This window comes from Somniosus microcephalus, chromosome 6 (assembly GCF_052327205.1).
Source record: "Somniosus microcephalus isolate GS21.2 chromosome 6, FLI_Smic_1.0, whole genome shotgun sequence".
In the NCBI taxonomy this organism is placed as follows: domain Eukaryota; kingdom Metazoa; phylum Chordata; class Chondrichthyes; order Squaliformes; family Somniosidae; genus Somniosus; species Somniosus microcephalus.
Window position 1 is genome coordinate 132,517,920 of NC_140992.1, and position 24,115 is coordinate 132,542,034.

General features: G+C 46.7%; 1 protein-coding gene across 1 annotated transcript in view; it reads right to left on the reverse strand.

The window, feature by feature from the left end:
* Positions 1-24,115, reverse strand: part of LOC147116084 (unconventional myosin-VIIa-like) — a 507,950-nt gene that overhangs the window by 158,468 nt on the left and 325,367 nt on the right. The window contains exons 25-28 of the mRNA XM_085992002.1: positions 17,554-17,681; positions 13,527-13,653; positions 11,729-11,848; positions 10,771-10,944 (exon numbers count right to left, since the gene is read on the reverse strand). Coding sequence (XP_085848128.1) covers positions 10,771-10,944; positions 11,729-11,848; positions 13,527-13,653; positions 17,554-17,681 — 549 coding nt within the window. The remainder of the gene's footprint in view (positions 1-10,770; positions 10,945-11,728; positions 11,849-13,526; positions 13,654-17,553; positions 17,682-24,115) is intronic.

Consider the following 24,115-nt stretch of genomic DNA (forward strand, 5'->3'; position numbering starts at 1 on the left):
ATGGAAGGCACGTTTACAGTCTTCGTTCCATTTCCAAATCACTCCTGTCTGTAGAAGATCATTAAGAGGGTGTAGAATAGTTGATAAGTTTGGTAAAAATTTATGATAGTAATTTATTAATCCCAGGAATGACCTTAATTGTGAAACATTTTCAGGTGCTGGGGCTTTTATAACTGCTTCAATTTTTTCAGGTGACTTATGCAACCCTTCCTTATTAATTATGTGGCCACAATATGATATCTGATTTTGGAAAAATTCGCACTTGGGGCGATTTGCTCGTAGGCCTCGTTCTTTCAGCCTAGTGAGCACCTGCTCCAAATTGGCAAGGTGCTCGTTGTCGTTTTCTCCTGTTATAAGGATGTCGTCTAGGTAGCATTGAGTCCCCGGAATCCCTTGCAGGACTTGCTCCATAGCTCTTTGCCAGATAGCTGGAGCTGATGCTATTCCAAAAACCAGTCGATTGTACTGGTACAGGCCTTTGTGTGTGTTTATTGTGAGATACTTTTTAGAGGTCTCCTCAACCTCCATCTGTAGATATGCCTGTGCCAAGTCAATTTTTGTGAAACGTTTCCCTCCGGATAGTGAGGCGAAAATATCTTCTATCCTCGGAAGAGGATACTGTACCGTGTGAAGGACCGGGTTTACAGTCACCTTAAAGTCCCCACAGATGCGAATTTTTTTCTGTTCCTCAGAGTTATTTTTCAATGTTTTTTTCATGACTGGAACGATGGGTGTTGCCCATTCGCTCCAATCTATTTTGGATAATACGCCTGCCTTTTCCAAATTCTTCAGCTCTGCCTCGACTGCCGGACGTATTGCGTATGGCACCGGTCTTGCCTTAAAAAATTTTGGAATTGCTGTATCTTCCACTTTTATTGAGGCGGTGATGCCTTTCAAGGTTCCTAGTTTCTCTTGAAACACTTCTTTGGCGTTGGCCAAGATGTCTTTTAATCGTTCAGGTATGATGTCATCATAGTTTTTTTCCTTACTGGTCACCGTCAGTGCCTGAATGGAGTGCCAGTCTAAACGTATCTTCCTTATCCATTCACGTCCCAACAACGGTGGACCACCATCTTGTAGAATGTATAAATACAACTTTTGTATTTCTTTGCCGTTGTATACCACAGGCACCCTTATTTTTCCTTTGGGGTAGACTTTCTGCCCCGTATATGTTTTTAAGATAATGGATGTGTCTTTTAGAGGTATATACGAAAATAGCCTCTCGTAATCTCGTCGATTTATTACGGTTAGAGCTGATCCTGTATCTAGCTCCATTTTAACTGGGGACCCTGCTATTGTGAGGGTAACCCAAATGGTTTGGTAATCCTCTTTGGCAAGTACATTATGTAATTTGAGACAGCTTAGTCTCTTGTTTCCGGAGTCGCTATCGCTATTCTGGTCTTCGGAGCTATTGTCCGTCATCATTTGTACCTTCCTGTACTTTTCTTTATTGATTTTTTGTTTTCTGTCAGTGGATTTATTTTGTCCAGATTGGCATACCCGTGCAATGTGTCCAATCTTACCACATTGCCTGCATGTTTTGCCCTTGAACCAGCAGTCCCTCTGGTTATGGGTGGATCTGCCGCAGCGATAACATCTTCCGAACTCCTGTGTCATTTTATGGGTGCCGAAGTCCTGTGTCTCTTGTTGTATCTCTGCAGCTCCTTTTGCTGCTGCTTCGTATGATACAGCCATACTGAAAGCTTTGTCCAATGTTAAATCTTTTTCAGAAAGCAGTCTTTTTTGTGTTCCTTCACTTAAGAGACCGCAAACAAATTTGTCTCGAAGATAATCCGATAGTCCTGCTCTGAATTGGCAGTACTTTGATAGCTTTCTTAATTCGGTTAGGTAATCAGCGTTACTTTCATTCTTGTGTTGATTTCTCTTGAAGAACTTGAATCGTTCCGCTATCAGCAGCGGTGTTGGGTTTAAATGCTCCTGCAGGGTAACAACAATTTCTTTAAAAGTCTTGTCCTTTGGTTTGGCTGGAGTGATTAAATTTCGTAACAGCCCGTATGTCTTCGCGCCCATTAAGTTCAGAAGTACTGAAGCTTTTTTTTCATCTGTTATTCCATTTGCAGTGCAATAAACCTCTACTCTTTCCACGTATGTGGTCCAATCTTCTATTTCGCCATCAAAAGCCTCAATATTACCAGATTTAGGCATTTCAGAAAAGATATGGCGCTTCCCGCGCTTTTTTTTTTTCTTTTTTTTCTCTCTCTCTGTAGCAACGATATGGCGCTTCCCGCGCTTTCCCGTCGCTGCTACCGATAACAACGCTGTTTTACTGTGGTTTCCGTTTATTCACTGTTGGATACTCGTTCCCGATTGAGGTCTAAACGCTGACCTGCTTGCCGCGCCGGCCATCTCTCGAGTGCACCCTCCCAGTCCGTTATTGCTTGCCTCCAATTTTGCTGCCTGTCTCAGCTGTAGAGCCCGCCGCTGGAGCTCCAGCCTGACGCCCAGGAAGGATTAGTGCAGTACCTGTCACCAGCTTGGCCAGCTGGTGAAACCACAGTTTCTCTTACTTCCTTGAGTCTTCTGGACGCTGGAGGAATCGATGTCCTTGAGGTGCTGCCGAATTGCAGGTAAGTCCGTTTCCATTTCGTCGCCACTGTAGTGTCCGTGTGTAGATAAAGACACTGAAGACACTGAAGACAGGAGTTGGTTCATAGGTATTTACTAAGCAAGTCTGGGGGGGGTTTCTAAAGGATATACACAATACACAGGCTTATATAGCCCAAGTGGCAATTACCGGCATTACGCACACCTGGGCTCTTAAAGGCACATACACCATAATTGCTCTTAAAGGCACATACACCACATAAAGTACAGAGGAACAAAGACCAAAAATATAGGTTACAAAAGAACTTCCATTTCTATAGCACCTTTCACAACCACAGAGCATCTCCAAGCACTTTACAGCCAATTAAATACTTTTGAAGTGTAGTCACTGTTGTAATGTAGGAAACGTAGCAGCCAACTTGCGCACAGCAAGTTCCCACAAACAGTTAAGTACATAACCAGATCATCTGTTTTAGTGATGTTGGTTGAGGGATAAATATTGGCCAGGACATCGGTGAGAACTTCCCCCGCTCTTCTTTGAATAGTGCCATGGAATCTTTTACTTCCACGCGAGGGGGCAGATGGGGCCTCGGATTTAACTTCTCATCCAAAAGACGGCATCTTCCGACAGTCTGAAGGTTGCAACTTAGAGAGGTTGGAGGTGAGGGAAGCGAGAGAGGAAATGCCCATTTTTGGATCCTGCCCAGTATTATGTCCGTGTATAATTGAGACACGGACTGCAGGAGTTGATTATAACAAGTCTTTACTGAATGGAGACAACCTGGAAACTGAAACTACAGAAGCCTGCTAGGGCCTTTTATACAGGGGTGGTCACTGCCGGTACTGCAGTCTGAGACCAGTTATTTCCTTAAAGGTACATACACAACAATTCCTCCCCTTTTAGATAAACAGTACATAACATTCATTTAACAACTAAATAATAACTAATTACAATTACAATTACGGTTGCTAGATACATTGGTTGAAGCTAAGCAATTATAAGTTCAGTCTTTAAGGAGGCTTCCTGATTCTGTCTGGATAATGCCTCTTTGGGATATCAGGTTCTTCTGGCAAGGTTGAGTCAGGATCAATGTCGTTGTTTGGTTCGTCTGCTTCCAATATCACCAATTCTGCGGTAGATGCAATTGGTACTTCGGTTTCATCGCCAGGTGTATCAGATCGTGGTGTGGAGTTGCCGTTTTCCAGTGACTCTAGAATCTGGTCAGCATGGCGTCTTACAATGCTCTCTCCAGTGTCCACGGTATACATTAGAGGTCCTTGCCGTGTACAGATCGTTCCTGGCTGCCATTTCTCTGTGCGGTAGTCCCGGGCCAAAACTGGTTGACCTATCTTAAAACTCCTGGTCGGCCTTTCATTCTTATTCTGAAACTGTCTGTTCTCCACATCTCTTCTGACGTTTGGCTTAACCAAATCCAAGCGGCATCGTAGTCTTCGATTGAAGAACATCATGGCTGGAGTTTGGTTGGTAACCGCATGTGTCGCATTCCGGTAGGCAAACAAGAAGTTATCCACCTTGTGTTGTAGGGGTATATCTTCATTACACATTGCCTTGATAGCCTTCTTGAATGTTTGAACAAACCTCTCGGCCAATCCATTAGTGGCTGGATGATATGGGGCGGATGTGTAATGCTTAACACCATTGTTCTTTAAGAACCTCCGGAACTCTTCAGACACAAACTGTGGTCCATTGTCAGAGCAAATCTGTTCAGGCAGCCCATTCCTGGCGAATATGGTTCGTAAGACTGTGATAGTTTTTTCTGTGGTGGTTGAGGACATTTTTATTACCTCTGGCCACTTTGAATGTGCATCCACCGCAATTAAAAACATTGAGTCCATAAAGGGACCAGCAAAATCAATGTGCACCCTTTGCCATGGAGATGAGGGCCACTCCCATGGATGTAGAGGGGCTTGTGGTGGGGCGTTTTGGACCTTCTGGCATCCTGTACAGCTCTTGGTCATCTCTTCGATTTCTCTATCGATTCCCGGCCACCACACAAACGCTCTGGCTAAGTTCTTCATTTTTACCCCTCCCAGATGACCCTCATGAAGCTCATTGAGCACTCTATCCTTCAATTTGGGTGGAATTACTACTCTGGATCCACACATCAAGGTTCCTCTGCACACTGACAGCTGTTCTCTTCTCGGCGAGAATGCTGGCAGCAGTGGTTCGCCATGTGCTGGCCATCCCTTCACCGTTAAATCATAGACCCAGGAGAGTGTCGGGTCATTTCGTGTTTCCTTTTCTATGTTTGCATTCGTCACAGGGAGACATTCGACTATAGTCAAGTGGAATAACTCCACTGGATCCACTGCCAATTCTTCTTCCACCGTCGGCAACGGTAGGCGCGACAATCCATCAGCATTCCTATGCTGTTTAGTTCCTTTGTACTCGATGTCATATTGGTGTGCCCCTAGGAAAAGGGACCACCTCTGTAGCCGTTGTGCCGTCATTATCGGTACGCCCTTCTGAGGGTTGAAAATGGAGACGAGAGGTGGATGATCAGTTAGTAGAGTAAATTTCTGACCGTGCAGGTAGTGATTGAACTTCTTCACCCCCCACACCAGGCTGAGGGCCTCTCTGTCAACCTGGGCGTAGTTACGCTCGGCTGAAGTTAACGAGCGTGACGCAAAAGCTATTGGCCTCTCTGAACCATCAAGGAATTTATGTGACAGTACCGCCCCAATGCCGTAGGGAGACGCATCACACGCCAGTCTTATCGGTAGTGATGGGTTGTAGTGAGCCAATACTTCTCTTGAAGTGATTAGGTCCTTACTCTTCTGAAAGGCCCGCTTACATTCATCGCTCCATTTCCAAGCTACTCCCGTTCATAGTAGGGCGTTCAGTGGATGCAGAATTGTGGACAAATTCGGCAAAAACTTATGGTAGTAATTCACCAATCCGAGGAATGACCTCAGTTGCGACACATTTTCAGGCGCTGGAGCCTTAACTACCGCTTCAATTTTGTCAGGGGACTTATGCAACCCCTCTTCATCAATCACGTGGCCACAATACGATATCTGTTTCTTAAAAAACTCGCACTTGGGGCGATTGGCTCATAGCCCATGTTCACGTAGTCTAGTGAGCACCTGCTCTAGGTTGGCAAGGTGTTCACTGTCATCTTCACCTGTCACTAGGATGTCGTCCAAGTAACACTGAGTCCCCGGAATCCCTTGCAGGACTTGTTCCATCGCTCTTTGCCATATCGCCAGAGCTGATGCTACTCCGAATACCAGTCGATTATACTGGTAAAGACCTTTGTGAGTGTTTATCGTGAGATACTTCCTAGAGGATTCTTCAACCTCCATCTGCAAATATGCTTGTGCTAGGTCAATTTTTGTAAAACACTTGCCTCCAGATAGTGAGGCGAAGATATCTTCTATCCTTGGAAGAGGATATTGTACTGTGTGAAGGACTGGGTTCACCGTCACCTTGAAGTCCCCACAGATGCGAACCTTCCTTGGCTCCTCAGACTTATTGTTTAACGTTTTCTTCATGACAGGAATGATGGGTGTCGCCCACTCGCTCCAGTCTACCTTAGATAACATGCCTGCATTCTCCAGATTCTCCAGCTCTGCCTCGACAGCTGGGCGAATTGCATATGGTACCGGTCTTGCTTTGAAAAACTTGGGAATTGCATTCTCCTCTTTTTATCGAGGCAGTTACGCCTTTAAGAGTGCCCAGTTCTTGTTGAAATACCTCTTTGGCGTCAGCTAAGATTGTTGACAATCGTCCAGGAGTGACATCGTCATCCTTTTTACCAGCCACCATCAGTGCCTGAATGGAGTGCCAGTCTAAACTTATCTTTCTGATCCATTCACGTCCCAATAACGGTGGTCCACCATCTTGCAGAATGTAGAGATACAATTTCCGTATTTTCTTGCCGTTGTATTCGACAGGCACCCTTATTTTTCCTGTGGGTATACTTTTTGCCCCGTATACGTCCTCAAGACAATGGATGTCTCTCTCAAGGGTATGTGTGAGAATAGCCGCTCGTAGTCTCATCGATTCATGACGGTTAGAGCTGATCCTGTATCCAATTCCATTTTGACTTGGGACCCTGCTATCGTGAGGGTGACCCAAATGGTTCAGTGATCCTCTTTTGCGATTATGTTGTGAAGTTTGAGACAGCTTAGTCTCTTGTTCCCGGATTCACTATCGCTCATCTGGTCTTCGGAACTACTGTCCGTCATCTTTTGTACTTTCCTGTACGGTTCCTTAGTAGCCTTTTTGTTGTCGTTGGTCTTCTTCCCAGACCTGCAAACTCGTGCAATGTGTCCCATCTTTCCGCATTGCCTGCATATTTTGTCCTTGTACCAGCAGTCCTTCTGGTCATGGTTTGTTCTGCCGCAGCGATAACATTTTGCAAATCCCCGTGTCATTTCGTGGGTGCCGTATTCCTGTGGCTTTTGTTGTATTTCCACAGCTCTCCTTGCTGCTGCTTCGTACGATACTGCCACGCTGAAAGCCTTATCTAGCGTCAGCTCTTTCTCTGAGAGTAACCTCTTCTGGGTTCCTTCACTCAGGAGTCCACAGACAAATTTGTCCCGTAAGGTATCTGCCAGTCCTGCTCCGAACTGGCAGTGCTTTGATAGCTTGCGTAGTTCCGTAAGGTAATCAGCATTGCTCTCATTTTAAAGCTGATTTCTCCTGTGGAATTTAAATCTTTCTGCTATCAGCAGTGGTGTAGGATTTAGGTGTTCCTGTGGGATAGCAACAATTTCGTTAAAACTCTTCGCCTTTGGTTTGGCTGGAGTAATCAGGTCCCGCAATAGGCCGTACGTTCTTGCGCCCATTAAATTTAGCAATACCGATGCCTTTTTCTCATCAGCTATTTTGTTTGCCTCGCAATATACCTCGACTCTTTCCACATACGTGGTCCAGTCTTCTGTTGCATTATCGAAGGCAGTGATATCGCCAGTCTTTGGCATTATGAAAATCTAAGATGGCGCCTCCCGCGCTTTTCCTTCTTCCCCGCCGAGTTAAGATGGCGCCTCCCGCGCTTTCCCGCCGCTGCCGCTGCTGCCAATGCTGTTGCTGGCGATTATATTTATTTTACTATCCTGTAATGGCGACGCCCTATGGTCTTCGCGCCTCCCCGATCGCTGCTGCCAACGCTGCTCTCCGCGGTATTTTTATTTTTCTATCGCGCTTCAATATTTGCTCCGTTAATTGAAGAACCGTTCCCGTCGTGGAGCGGACCCTCTGGGACACTTCCCTCCTTCTTCTTAGGTCCGAACGCTGCCCGGCTGCGAAGCACCGGCCGCGCCCTGTGTGCTCCACCCTCTCTCTCTCTCTCTTTGTTTCCCGACTCGCTGCCCGGCCCCGTTGGAGAGCCACCCGATCGAGCTCTAGCCCGTCGCAGCCCAGGAAAGATCAGTGCACTACCTGCCACCAGCCCGATTAGCTGGGAAACCACAGACTGGAGACCAAGCCTGGCTCTCGACAGTCTCTCCTGCACTTTTCAATTCGATGATTTGGAGGGCGGTTGCCCACGGTCGACGCCCGTTTCTCGAGTTTCTTTGGATTATTTTTTTTTTTTCTTTCTTCTGGCTTCGACCTTCAATAACGTCGTCTGAGGTGCTGCCGAGTTGCAGGTAAGTTCGTTTCTTACTCGTCGCCAGTATTATGTCCGTGTATAATTGAGACACGGACTGCAGGAGTTGATTATAACAAGTCTTTACTGAATGGAGACAACCTGGAAACTGAAACTACAGAAGCCTGCTAGGGCCTTTTATACAGGGGTGGTCACCGCCGGTACTGCAGTCTGAGACCAGTTATTCCCTTAAAGGTACATACACAACACCCAGAAGTGTGAGAGGTGCAAGAAGAGCCTCCCATATGTAGGAAAGGTATTCACGAGAGTTGCTATGGGGGAAAAAGACATTTGCAAAAAGAGGAAAATAGCTTATTGAGGGGAGTTTTAGCAATGAAGGCATTCCAATTGCTGTACTTTAAGGCAGGGTTTTCCAGTCTGGGTGTGTGACCATTGCACTGGATTATAAAATATAACCTTCTGTTGGTTGATTACTCCGGGCCCTAGGTTCCAACGACATGCTGCTGACTAAGAAAAGCCATCAATGTGGGAGTGATTGATCCAGGGAAGGTGTTTCCAATTCTGTTACCAACAGGCAGACATTTTGATGGTCCCACAATTTAAAACCCATAACCTGATTTTATCATTAACATCCATACACGCACAACCCCAGCAGTTCCATTCAGCTGGAACCTGGCGAGAACAATGTTGAAAAAGTGTGTCAATGTTTGGTACAGTGTTGGACTTGCACATAGAGGCATTTATGGCTGGCCTTACAGTTTGAAGGTTATTGTTGATAATTACCAGCTACACCCCCGCCCTGCCCCACCCCACCCCACCCTCCCCCCGCCGAGAGATGAACTACAAAATTAGGATTAAATTGGGTAAAATCCAGAACCTTTTTCCCCTTTTGGTTCAGGGAGCATTAATCTCTCAATTTTGGGTTTAGTAATGCTGACTTTATATAAAATTATATAGACTATACAGCACAGAAACAGGCCATTCAACCCAACTAGTCTGTGCTGGTGTTTATACTCCACACGAGTCTCCTCACATTCCATCAGCCTCATCTCAGCCTTTCAGCATATCTTTCTATTCCCTTTTCTCTCATGTACTTGTCCAGTTTCCTTTTGAAAGCATCTAAGCTATTTGCCTCAACCACTTCCTGTGCTCAACCATTGGTGGCCGTGCCTTCTGTTGCCTAGGCCCTAAGCTCTGGAATTCCCTCCCTAAACCTCTCCACCTCGCTACCTCTCTTTCCTCCTTTAAGACGCTCCTTAAAACCTACCTCTTTGACCAAGCTTTTGGTAATCTGCCCTAATTTCTCCTTATGTGGCTTGGTGTCAAATTTTGTTTGATAACGCTCAGGTGAAGCACCTTGGGACATTTTACTGTGTTAAAGGCGCTATATAAATGCAAGTTGTTGTAGCAAGTTTCACATTCTAACCACTCTCTGAATAAAGAAATTTCTCCTTATTTCCCTATTGGATTTATTAGTAACTATCCTGTATTTATGGCTCCTGGTTTTGGATTCTCCCACAAGTGGAAACATTCTCTCCACATCTACCCTGTCCAACCCATTCATAATTTTAAAAACCTCTATCAGGACTCCTCTAAGTCTTCTCTTTTCTAAAGAAAAAAGCCCCAACCTATGCAATCTTTCCTGAGAGCCGTAAGCTCTCAATTCTGGTACCATCCTTGTAAATCTTTGTTGCATTTTCTCCAGTGCTTCTATGTTCTTTCTTCCAAGTGGGTGAATAAAGACTAGTAACTCTCTGAAAATGGACCAGCAAAATTATATGGAGAAGAAATGTGGGTCTGGAAACTCCTGGCAAACTGGAGTCGACATTATCTGAGCAGACGAGAGAGGAATATGGGGGTGGGACTTGCATCTGCCCTTTACATCGCTTCCCATACCAGCTTGGCATACTGGCAGAAGACAGGACCCACGTTGCTGGTTTCTCAATGGCAATCGGTCACCAAGCGAGCAAGTAAAGATTGGCATTGTCAGCCGGTATGACTTAGCCCCCACTCAGAAATGAACCTCACCCCCTCCCCGCAGGGCAGGTGCCCAGGGAGTGCCATGAATGGCATGGGTCCCGCTCCCTTTACGCTAATGACTCTGTGGTTTGGGAAGGGGCCGATGATAAGGCAGGCCAGTGGGCAGATGTCCTGCCCTGCCTCAGGCGGTGCAACGCCCTCCCACGAATTCCCAGGCCAGGTACATACATTGGCATTCACATCCTGCCTTTGAAATGTTGTGAATGAACTGGCATGCTGTATGTTCGGCCTGGCACAGTAAGAAATGGATGGCACATTGTATCAGAAGTTTAACATCTGACTCCAAAATGCAGTTACACCACACACCTTCCTTCAGCAGCCCCACTCCCTCTAAGGCCAAGCTGGCTTATTGGAGGCCGCACCAGAGAGGGTTCCCTCCGTGTCACAATCCTCCTCAACCACCTAACAGACACCTTCTCACGCTGGGCCCTTAACCCCACTCTGGACACTCAGTCATCTCCTCACTCAGCCACTCCTCTTCCGCCCCATCCCAATCTGCCAGTCGCCTCCCCAACCCAGTCCTCTTCGGACATCCCATCCATCTCTGCACACACTCGGATACAATGGATTGCACGTGGCAGTAACTTACCGTGTCATACAGCGCGATGTAAATTGAGAATCCGAAAGAATCCTTTAGTCCAATTTTGCTTGCGAGGGACTTGCATATCTCATTGGCTGTGGTGGCGGAATCGATGGAGACAGAAAGGCTCAATCCACTCAGCAGTGTCACGGTCACCTTGATTGGCTGCTTCAACTTGGTCGCCTGTGAGAAAAGTAAAAATAACAGTGTTCGCCTGTCCGCAGTGTCTGCCCGTCCGCAGACTCCACCAGTGACTAGCCTGTCACTAGGGACTGCATGTCTCTAGACACCTCCAGTCTGTAGGCCGGCAGTGCCTGGCCCCAAAAATGTGCTGGAGCGACCAGCCCCCTGCTGCTGTAAACTCCAGCACCTGGTCACTATGGGGAGGGGGGAGTGCCCAAGCTTCCCTCTACAGCCCCCACCTCCCCCAGCTCCTAAACTCCTAGTGCATGGGGCCAATCCTTAGATTTTTCAAATAAAAGTCCCCATCTTTCGAGGACCAGGTTGCTTCTATAACCTGCCCCCGCCAGTACAAATAAAGCCCACTCTCCCGCCCCTGCAACTGAATACAAAGTACCAATAAAGCCCACTCTCCCACCTCTGCAACCGAATACACATAATCAATAACGCCCACTCTCCCACCCCTACATCTGAATACACAGAACCAATAACGCCCACTCTCCCACCCCTACATCTGAATACACAGAACCAATAAAGCCCACTCCCACCCCTGCAACTGAATACACAGAACCAATAAAGCCCACTCTCCCACCCCTACATCTGAATACACCGTACCAATAAAGCCCACTCTCCCACCCCTGCATCTGAATACACAGTACCAATAAAGCCCACTCTCCCACCCCTGCAACTGAATGCACAGTACCAATGAGGGCGGGTGGCAGTGATGAACTTGTTGCTCACTCTCCGCACCCCACACAGATTGAGTTTCTCTGCCTTGCGTCCATACCTCCAGTTCCAGGTAGCTCGGTGGCTCTCTCCGAGCTCCATTTGCAAGCGTACGTCGTAGTCGTGCCGCACAATACGGAGCATATCCTGAAGGTCCGCCTCGAATGAAGTTACGCAGATACTAATAAAGGTAAACACAAATGATACACAACCTTCCTCACGTAGAAAACATTTTCTACTTTAAATCGATATGGAACATCACTTACTATTTCTGTTCCATTTCAGCTCTCACCGATTTAACACTCCGCAGGTTTAGTGTCAGTGCAAAGACGAGACCGTTTAGCAGCGACGTTTAACTAGGCACGTAAACAGCATATCAAGGTTACAGGCAATGTTCCCCCTAATTCCCCCTTCACAGTTTCGCGCATGCACAAAACCTAACATTGAAAAAGCCGCTCCCGGGCTGCGCGGGATCAGCACACAGCTGCTCAGCTTATAGGGAACGTTGGTTCCAGGAGTCTTCCTCCACTGTGTTCAGGTGTCAAGTCCGGAACAAGGCTGTGCTGACCCTATAACTACAGTGTCACTGCAAAATGAACCCAAGGAAGTTAAGCTAAACTTTTATAAAATCACTGGTTAGGTCTCAGCTGGAGGACTGTGTTCAATTCTGGGCACCACATCTTAGAAAGGATGTCAAGGCCATGGAGAGGGTGCAGAAGGGATTTACTAAAATGGTACCATGGATGAGTGACTTCAGTTATCTGGAGAAGCTGGGGTTGTTCTCCATAGAGCAGAGACGGTCAAGGGGAGATTTAATAGGGGTGTGCCTCTTTGACCAAGCTTTTGGTCACCTGTCCTAATATCTCTTTATGTGGCTCGGTGTCAAATTTTGTTTGATAATCGCTCCTGTGAAGCGTCTTGGGACGTTTTACTATGTTAAAGAAGCTATATAAATGCAAGTTGTTGTTGTTGACTACGGATGCCCAAGGATTCAGACCACAACATAGGACATTAGGAGTAATTGTACATCACCCCTGGGTGCCCTGTGTGGCACAGCCTCCTGTCACAATTGCACACGGTTTAGTAGCCATTTAAAATGAGTGGGTGGCATTATGTGTGCAGTACGCGTCCGAATTTCCAATTTGCGTTGCTGATGGGCAAAGCTCTGTGTTGGAAAATTTCCCAGGAGAGGACTGACAGGGGGACAAGATTGGAGGAATCTATGGCTATGGCAATCTGCCAGGTAGAAGAGGAGATCTGAGCTTGGTATTTGCAATTACCACGGAGCTGTGCCAAGTCCAACAACGAACATGGGAAGAGTCAACTTGCCAGGAAATTGCCAAACTCTACTTTCCACTTTGGGCTAGGACCTCAAGGCAGCAACATTTCAAATTGGGCTTCCTGCTGCTACTGGTTTGTCTGTCAGGGCAATTGTGAAGAAAGAGTCAATTGGGATCACACACAAGATCCCTACGGCTTCAAACTTTGACTGGCATCCAAGTTGGAAAGCGGCCGAACAAACTGCTGCTGCCTTTCTTTACGAGCTGGTTCAATGTTGTACACATGCCAGCCTGACATATTATCAACACGAACAACTCCATTCACTCAGTGTTCAGGGTCAAGTAAAACCAGCAAAGGCCAACCAACCAATTCACAAACTGGACGGTCTTAACACATTGCATTTCACAGGGAGAAAAAATGACTAACATGGTGTTAGCAAATGGCAGAATGTGGAGGGATGCAGGCAGATGCTGAACTGCCCTTAGAATAAAGCAAGGGTTACCCACATAAAACTAAATGCAGATGGTGAACAACATGTGACAAAACTGCCTGTGTGTGGGGAGCACAGTGGGACTAACCTTCATAAACCCATCTGTGGGTGGAAAGCAGCCAACACAGAGAGACATTAGAATCCAGCCTCTGGCGTAAACGCTCCATCTGTAACACCCGGACAGCTGCTTACAGATCTGACAGTAAATCTCATCCCTGCAATAAGAACAAGGGAAGAGTCAGAAGGGTCTGTTTATTGACAGAGGGGATACAACACTCTTTTCCTGTTTCAGTTTACTGGTAACACAGTGAGAGCATTTGCATCATGCAGTAACTTGGGGCTAGGGCTTGGTTCGAGAGCTCTCTTGCTGTGACCCAATGTGGATGAACAAAACAGCTCAAAGTGAGATAAGAAAGAAAGTTGAACACTGCAATAGCTGCTGGGAGAAAGGCGAGAGGAAGACTGGGACAAATGCGAGAATGGTTCGATGTGCTGGACCTGGAATTCCGTGGGGTTCTCCTGCTGTTACTCCGAGGGAAGACCTGTAGAACCCCTGAGGAATTTCAGAGCTGGTAAAAGGTCAGAGGGGCAAAGAATGTGGACATTTATATATAACTACTGACACTAAACATAACAGCAAGAAATTCTTACAGCACTAGAACATGAAGAGAGTTGTCGGAGTAAAACCAAGGAACCTAAAAGACGCTCGCAAGATTGTGACGCTGCATGACCATTCTCACAGATTACTTCCTTGATCCATTCACAAAAGAAGACACTTACTAACATGCTCTTCATACACTGAGATAATTCAAGTGGGTATAACAAATTTGGCATGAATGAGATGGAGATTTCCCAAAGGCTCAAAGGGCTTAAAACAATCAAAACCGGGGAATGGATGACATTTATTCAAGGGTACGAAGAGAGATAAGGAACAAGATTTGTTAAGTGTTGATGGTCATCATGAGGTAGTTGATCAATGCTGGGAAGGTTCCACTAGATTGGAAACAAACCAACATAACACCCATAATCAAAAACGATGACAAAACAATCCAGACAACTGCATACCCATTAAGCTTACATCAAAAATGTAATTTTTGTTTAAAATATTTAATTAAATGACATTTTAATTAATTTTAAATATGTAATTAAAAAAAAAAATGGTTTCATGTGTTGGTGTATTTTTTAAGTGATCCCCATTCACGTACGGACCTGTCAAACATATGAATGGAGATTCCCTTCTTTATTGGTTGGGCCAGCCCACGTGATCCCAGGAGCGCCTACAAACCGCTTGCGCCCCTGGGATACGGGGAACTCTGCCCGCGTGGACCCGGAGAGGCCCAGGATCGCAAGCCTCCATACCTCTCAGGCCGCCAGGTACTTTCACCTGTGGGGAGCCTCTGATCGCAAATGTTGGCCCTTAGATATCCAGAAAGCTTTCTGTCAAAGTTCTGAACATCAGGCTGCTACAAATGCTTCTAACAATGGGAATTTGAGGTAAAAGCTGGAAACAGATAAGGGATTGGTTAAAGGGTAGAAAATAATAGGAAAGTGATGTTGGGATGAATAGGGGTGACGTGCTGAGCTGAATGGCCCAGAGACCAGTTGGCTCCCAATTGTTTCCAATGACTTGAATTCAATATACAGTATATTGATCAGATTCTCAGATGATGCGAAACTGAAGGGCTAGTCAAAGACCTATAGATAAAACCTGTGAGTGGGAAAACAGTAACAGATGAAATTAAATACAGGCCAGTGTGAATGAAATATTGCACAACGGAAATAAAAAGTATATAATATACGAACGGTGCTGAAATAGCTACGGGTGAAGTTGAGAGTGATCTAGAGGCGTTAGTGGATTTAACAAGGCCTCTGCTTCTGATCTTTATCCCAAGGGAGCACCCATGTTATTTCGCAGGCATGAAGGTCATGTCAAAAGGACAGGGACCCACTTCACTTGGATTACCTGGGTTTAGCATAGGGGGAGGGAGAGGGTGCAGAGCAGAAGCAAGAGCAAGGTAGGAGGAATAATTTGGGAACCAGCCCAGGATTTCTACAGTTCGAACGAAAGGTCATCGACCTGAAACATTAACTCTCTTTCTCTATTCACAGATGCTGCCTGGCCTGCTGAATGTTTCCAGCAGTTTCTGTTTTTATTTCAGGATTTCTACCTGCAATTGGGACTTGCTGGCTGCTGATGGGGATAGTTCACTATGCAGCTGCTGGTTCCTGGGTCTGAGCAGCAGCGATGCCCTTCGAGTGCACTGCTCTTGTTCAGTGCAGGGACAGAGGGAGAAGGGCTTGGAATATGTTGGCTTTACTTGTCCAGTTACTGTGGAGTAGCCATCAATAAAGCAAATAAAATCCCCTATGTCACTAACTCAGTAGGGTGCAAGTTGGGGGATGTCATGCTAAAACAATACAGTGCTCTAGTCAAACTAAACTTTAGAACTGCATTCAGTTTCGGTTACTGAGTTACGGGGTGTAATTTTAACCTAACACGTCGGGCGGGAAACGCACAGGATCGGGTGGAACGGCGGTTTTACACCCCTCCCATGTTGCTCTCCACTGGAGAGTAAAACCGGACGTGGTGTGAAACCAGCGCTGCACCTGATCCCGCCAGTTTCCCAACGGGCGTGGCAGGTTAAAATTGCTCCCACTAGGACCCCTTGAACCAGGGCAGAGGAGAGCGGCTATGCCAATCCCTAGTGTCAGGCGACTGAGTCATGAGGAAAGACTCCCTTGATACTAGGGCTCTTCAGCTTTGGCAGCAAGGCACTCAGCGGGGACTTCAGTAGCAAGACAGTAAGTGGCATTGAAAAAAGGTCACTCCAGAGCACTATCTTAAATTAAGCTGTAGGACAGTGGGGAGAGGGGTGAATTGGGGCACAGGATGTACTTGTGCCAACCACAGACAGAAGTGAAGCGCAGGTACAATAAAGGTCATGTTCTACCACGCGTACCACTGGGATCTTACAGCAGTGCTTTAGGCACCTCAACTGATCAGGGACGGCCTCACAGTACAGCATCCCCAGAGTTTCATGAATAACTCCTGCACGTTCCTTAACTTCAACGTGCAAGGAAGCTTCACCATGCAGGCCAATGACCAGGTTAGTGAAGCCATGGCAGTGGAAGATGGTGAGAATGTTAATGAGGAAATAGCTGAGGAACAGGCAGTGTAGGAAGGAAGACTAATGCGACAGGCACTCATTCAAGATGTCTTTCAAGGAGTGCCACAGCCACACCATTCCTTAAAAGGACAAACTACATCTCCAAAGTAACTGCAGCCAGCCCACTTTCTTCTACATTTCAATGCTCAGTTCTTCTGCCATCTTATGCTGGGTTCCTGACTTATTGTAAGCAATGGCAAATAGATACTCCGCACAGAGTTCAAATCAAGTGCAGGGCATTTATTCCATCCACTGTTTAGCGTGTGAATGTTGCCCATTTGAGTTGGCATGGTGCTGCCCATTTATGTTACATGACACCTAACCAACTACTCCTTCTACACGACTCCCCTGTGCATGGAGTAAGCCTGAGGGTTTGGCTGCCCTGACAGATTGCTAGGATTTGGGTGGTCCTATACCTCCTTGGGCTGTGCATGGTGAGGACCCATATCTGAGTCAGCCATGCCCAGTACTGACTGCTCCTGGGTGTCTCTGCCACCTTTGGCCATGGGGTGGTCATCAGTCCCATAAAGTGTGCCCCACCTCTCGCTGCCTCCTTGCAGTCGGGCTTCCAGTGCCTGCCTTTCTTCACTCTGTAACCCCTCTTCCCTCGGCAGCTTTGCTGAGTTAAAGCTGCCCTGGGCTCCCCAGCATCATTTCAGCACTTTAAATATCCCCCAACTGCAGTTCACTGCTGACCGTGGGCATTATTCCTTCTTCTGTTTTATTGGCTGCCACCATGCGATTGAAAATGGGAAATGCAGGAATTAAGCAACTTTCTTTATAACCCAAAGTAACCCTGAGTTAGCACTCAATAGTGAACCTACAGCTACATCCAGCCTTGCTTGAAAATCTGTCACTATTTGTAGCTACTTTGACATTGCAAATTACATTGGAAATGAAAGGAAAAGACATTAGTTACACCTCGGGCATGAATTGATGACCAATTACCTGATGTTGGGTCTGGCAATGGCATTACCAATAATGAAATGAAGTTTTTCCAGGTTTGACATGGGTCTGTCTGAGATGGGACTCTCACTCAACAGCATTTCCTCGCCACGTGTTTGATTGTGTGTAACCTGCGACATCAACCAGAAGGACAATGTTTACAGGAGAGTTTAGGAACCAAGTTTACAATGTTTCAGGTCTATAAAACTGACTGGGTGTGCTGGGTCCAGGAGCCACTGTGGAAATGGTAGAGCTCAGTCAGTGTAGCATCTCCGGGGTCATATTCTAAAGAAGAGTGTGTTCTAGTTTGAAAACAGCCGTGAACATGCTGAGCGAGGCCAGTCAATGGCCCCCAAAATTACGGGAAGGGAGCGGGGGAAACCCAGCAAGGCTGGGGGACGTGGAGGCACCTGGCGAATTTAACGGCAGGACCTCATCATCATTTGTTCTTCTGTTTCTCACCTGGCAGCCACCCAAATTGACAGCCTGGCTGGTTGCTGGGCAGGAAAACCGGCAGCGGGACATCGCAGCCGGGGACCCTTGGGGACTGTCCCCAGCAATGGGGGCCACGGGGCAGGCTGCAAATCGAGGGTTGGGGGGTGGGGTGGTCGGCCGATAGTGAGGCAGGCTGCCGAGAGCGGCAGGGGGGCTAGCGAGAGGCCGCAATCGGCAGAAGTGAGGCCGAAGGTTTGCCTGAGGGGCCAAAGGGAGCCCACATGGAGAGCTGTAAAGGGCACTTAGGTTCTGGAGCCGGCAGCTCCCGCCTCCCTTTCGCTGCTGGGTTTCCCGAGCCCTGGGAAACCCGGCTGGCAGCAGTTAAATCAGGCTCCCAATTGCACTGTGGGAGCCTGATTTAAATCTAATAATGAAGAGCCCTGCCTCTCCAAGATGGGACACGCACACGGCTCGAAACCCATCACCGCAAAAACAGCAACGGGTGCGTACACGGCGGGTGGGGGATGCATTCCTTTTTTTTAGGGTTTAACCACCCGAAACTTTGACTCTATTTTCTCTCCACGGATGTTGCCTGGCCTGCTGAGTTTTTCCAGCATTTTCTGTTGTTTTTTTCACATTTTCTCCTTTTCAATTTGACATTGTGGGCATTCAACCTTTGAAGCACTAAATCTAACACTTCTAGACTTTCTTCCTCGCTGCTTGCTGTGATCAGCACATTGTCTTGATTGCATGAGCAATTTGGAATTCCTTGCAAAATCTTATCCATCGTAGCCTGGAAGATTTTGGGGGAGGATGTTACACCATATGGCAGCTTGGTGTATGAGTACAGTCCCTTGTGTGTGTTGATGGTGAGATACTGTTGACTCTCTTGTCAACATTCAGCTGAGCGTAAATGTGCGACAGGTCAAGCTTGGAGAAAACCTTTGACCCAGAGAGTGCTGCATACAAATCTTGTGATGTCGGTAACGGGTACTGCTCATCATCAACTGCTTGGTTGACAGTAACTTTGTAGTCATCGCACAAGCGTACGGTTTTGTCTACTTTGGGCACTACCACAATCAGGGTAGCCCATTCACTTTTGTCAGTTTTTACTAGCACTCCATTTTCTCTGAGCTTCGCTAGCTCTTCCTCCACCTGACTTTACAATGCATAGGGTCCCAGCCTTGCCTTACAATAGACAGGCTTTGCATTGGACTTAATGCGGATATGTGCATCATACCCAGTGATGCTCTCATAACTGTCTGAGAACATGCTTTTGTACTTGTTCAGCATTGTGTTGAGTCGCGTCTTTGAAGCATCTACACTGACAGTTTCGAGGCATTTCCAGTCTAGTTTTAACTTTCTCAACCAGTCTTTGCCCACGAGGGTTGGCCTGTTGTTGTAGCTCACTATAATAAGTAGCTTTACTAACTGGCCATTGTGTTGAACTGTACATTTCATTTGTCCACATGTCTCTAGGATTTTTCCTCTACGGTACTCTTTGTAAGTGGTACTTGATTAAACTTACTCTCATATGTGTCCTTACTCATGATAGAGCAGTCCTCCGCCGTGTCAATACACATATCAATATATTGGTCATTGATCAAAAGTTTTATACGGAAGTCTTTCTCACGACTGCTGGTGTTGCCGCTAGTGGCATAGATACTGTAGATGCCTAGTTCTTCAACATCAGGTGTGTTCACTTCGATATTGTGAACTCCTCCCTTTTGTTGTCGCTACTTTGCATTGCCACTAGAATGGTTCTTACTTCATGCTTTCGATCTAGCTCTGCAAGCTGTTGAAATATGGCTTTGCTTCTGGCAGTGAAAACACTTTGCATTTCTGGAATGGCAGGACTGTGGTGAGTGATTTCCACTGCAGTGATAACAATTCACTGAACTGCTCTCACCGACATGCTTTTGACTCGGTCTCACAGCTTTAGGTTTGGCGGTGGCTTTGTGACTGTAGACCTCAGCTGCACGAGTCACTTGAGTTGGATGGAGCTCCCTAGCATTCTTAGATGCCATCTCTATAGATAGGGCAATTTTGCATGCTATGTCAAACGTTAAGTTTGGAGTGTTCAGTAACTTGGACAGTGTGCGCTCATCCACCAGTCCACACACAAACTTATCTCACAACGCACGATCCAACAATGTGCCGAAGTTACAAAGCAAAGACAGGTTCTTAAGAGCTACAATGTACTCACTGATGGTTTCACTTTGGGCCAGAAATTCCGGACAGAAGCTTCCCGCGGGCGCAAGCCCCCGACCTGCACTTAAGAAGCGCGCCTACCGTTATGCTCTGGGCCCGCGCTGAATTCCGTTGCTGTGCCTGCTCCAGCTGCTGGTGTGCAGTGCTCGCGTATCCCAGAGGCGCAGTTAGTTTGCAGCGTCCCTGGGATCATGTGGGCCATGGGGAGCCAATCGGAGCAGGGAATCTCCATTCATGGATTTGACAGGAAGACCTGTCAAATTTATGAATAGAGATCAGCCCCTTAAAACCTAAGTAAAACTACAAATAATTTTTTTTTAAATCACATTTTTAAAATAACTATAAATTACATAAATGAACTATTTTAAACAAAAATGTAAATTTTTGAAAAAACTAATTAAAGTTTTTAACGGGGCTAAAAATAAACTTACCTTTCTTTAAAGTATTTTAAAATGATAAACCTATGGAAAAAATGTTTTAATTTTACTTACTTCACCTCTTACCTTGTTAAAAGCAGGCCTTGCACCTGCTTTTCCACGCACAGCTGCTAGGGACTTACCCGCACTGAAAAACCTGAGAAAAAAGCGGAAGTTCGATGCGTACGCGCTGCCTCTCCGGCGCACGCGGTTGACCTTTGAACCCCTTCCTGCAAGAGAACGGAAGTTCCGGTTTCCAGTGCATGCCCGAAACCGGCACTTCCGTTGGCCCTACGAGTGAGTACACAGCGCATACTCACCCGTGGGGACCTGAATTTCTGGGCCTTTGTTTTTGGCTTCTGGTACCAAACTTATTGCTGTCTGCTATTTCTAATGGCTTTGGGTCAAAATAGTCCTCGGGTTTCTCGACAATGTCTTCAAATGATGCATCCTTCGCTTTCCCTGGCGCGAGTAGGTTTGTCAACGCTCCGTAGACACCTGGCCCAATCTCCATTAGAAAAATTGCTTTTTTCCGTTCACAAATTACTTTATTTTGAGCTTGAACATTCATCTGCCCCTTCAGTCGCAATAATGTTAAATGCCTTAAATAACATCTCCATCCGCTCAATGTAAGAACTGAATGGTTTGTGAGCTCGGTCATACATGCCGAGGCTTCTGATGAATCCCGTAGGCGCGGCCATGATTGTCCCGATCCCGTCGAACAGTGACTCAGTACACTACCTGTGTACCTGTGAGAATCAACGCCGCTGTTGCTGTGTTTACATGCACGCGAAGGCGAAGCACAGACGATTCTGCATCAGCATTAATAGTAAAACATCGCAAAAAATTCAGTTTAAGTGTCACAAATTCAACCTAAACTTGTCCACTCGAAGGTTGAACACTGTGTCCTTCAATGATCCCTAAAAATGGCTTTGGGATCCCATGCTTGTCAGCAAAATGTAATATATGTGGGTATAACAAGTGAAGGACAGAGAGACGATGAGTTGCTTGTTTTATTAGGCCAGAGAGAACTGAGCCTGCTCATAGCAAACCATGTGATAATACATTACACCACACACTCTTCTTCAGCTGACGGGGGCAGACAATCCGACCTACATTCACCTCCAATCATCTAGACTGGCCTACATTCAGCTCAGATCATCTAGTCTGGCCTACATTCACCACAGACCTTCTGGTCTGGCCTACATTCACCACAGATCTTCTGGTCTGGCCTACATTCACCACAGATCTTCTGGTCTGGCCTACATTCACCACAGATCTTCTGGTCTGGCCTACATTCACCACAGACCTTCTGGTCTGGCCTACATTCACCACAGACCTTCTGGTCTGGCCTACATTCACCACAGACCTTCTGGTCTGGCCTACATTCACCACAGATCTTCTGGTCTGGCCTACATTCACCACAGACCTTCTGGTCTGGCCTACATTCACCACAGACCTTCTGGTCTGGCCTACATTCACCACAGACCTTCTGGTCTGGCCTACATTCACCACAGATCTTCTGGTCTGGCCTACATTCACCACAGATCTTCTGGTCTGGCCTACATTCACCTCAGATCATCTAGTCTGGCCTACATTCACCACAGATCTTCTGGTCTGGCCTACATTCACCACAGACCTTCTGGTCTGGCCTACATTCACCACAGATCTTCTGGTCTGGCCTACATTCACCATAGATCTTCTGGTCTGGCCTACATTCACCACAGACCTTCTGGTCTGGCCTACATTCACCACAGATCTTCTGGTCTGGCCTACATTCACCATAGATCTTCTGGTCTGGCCTACATTCACCTCAGATCATCTAGTCTGGCCTACATTCACCACAGATCTTCTGGTCTGGCCTACATTCACCACAGATCTTCTGGTCTGGCCTACATTCACCACAGATCTTCTGGTCTGGCCTACATTCACCACAGATCTTCTGGTCTGGCCTACATTCACCACAGATCTTCTGGTCTGGCCTACATTCACCTCAGATCATCTAGTCTGGCCTACATTCACCACAGATCTTCTGGTCTGGCCTACATTCACCACAGACCTTCTGGTCTGGCCTACATTCACCACAGATCTTCTGGTCTGGCCTACATTCACCATAGATCTTCTGGTCTGGCCTACATTCACCACAGACCTTCTGGTCTGGCCTACATTCACCACAGATCTTCTGGTCTGGCCTACATTCACCACAGATCTTCTGGTCTGGCCTACATTCACCACAGATCTTCTGGTCTGGCCTACATTCACCACAGATCTTCTGGTCTGGCCTACATTCACCTCAGATCTAGCCTTCAGGATGCAACAATCCATTCTGATGGTATGGGACTTTTCAGTCTACCATCCATTACATGTCCTCTGGCCCAAAGGGTGGCGCAAGCCAGGTCCAAAGTCTACCATATCATCCTCCAACTGAAAGAGTGGGACAGACTGGTAGCTGGTCACCAGGCACCCCCCTCTAGCCAGAAAGGGAGGCAACAGTCCAGACCAAACATCTTCTCTGAACCAAGGATGGTTCCCAAATCATCTCTTCTCCTGGTCCGAACAGTTGAATGGGTCTTGCTCAACATGCTTGCTGTCCTGGCTGGGGAGGGTGGAGTGTTATTGGCCGTTGATGACAGAGCCTTCTCCATGATCTGAATGAATCCGCCAGCAGGAGGCATAATTCAAACACCACAATAAGAAAATGTTACCACTGTGTCCCTGAGGCGGGGGGGGGGGGGGGAGCTACTCATTCATGTGGCACTCTGCAGGAGCCTGGATGAGAACTGTCAAAACTCCCTTGAATGAGGCAGGCAGAATATTCTGTAAGTGAGGCCTGAAAGCCTGTTAGGATGAGATTCAACAGCTTGTGTCTGGACTGTAAGATGCAGGAGAGTGCTGGGTCCAAGCAACCCTCTAGTTGGGGAAAGAGTACATTACAATATTCAGCTCATCAAAACACCCCTGTTGTGATGGTGGTCATGTAGCACTCCATAGACCCTGTGCGAAGGAGACTGCGCAATGGTAAGCCGCTGTTGTGTCAAGATAAAAGGCAAGCAATAAGGGACAATTTGCAGCTAGATATGGAGTCTTGTCACATCATTAAATGCCTCAAAGCGATTCACACAGTGAATTAATTTTAGAATGCAGTGACTGTTATAGTTTCAAATATGGCAGCCAATCTGCACTAGAAACATCCACAAACAGTGTGAGATAAATGACTGGTTTATCTGTTTTGGGTGGTGTTCATTGAAGGATCATTGGGATACCAGGAGAGCTCCCTGCTCTTCAACTAGGGTCTGTAATGTCCACCTGCACAGGCAGACATAACTTTAATATCACCACTGAAGGGTGGTACTTCCAACAATGCAGCACTCCTTCCCGAATGCACTTGTGTGTCACCCTAGATTAGGTCAGCCAACATTCAAGGAAAGATGAATGGCAAGCTGAGGCAACTGACGCAGTTAAACTGATTACACAAATCAAAAGAATAAATATTAAACAGGATG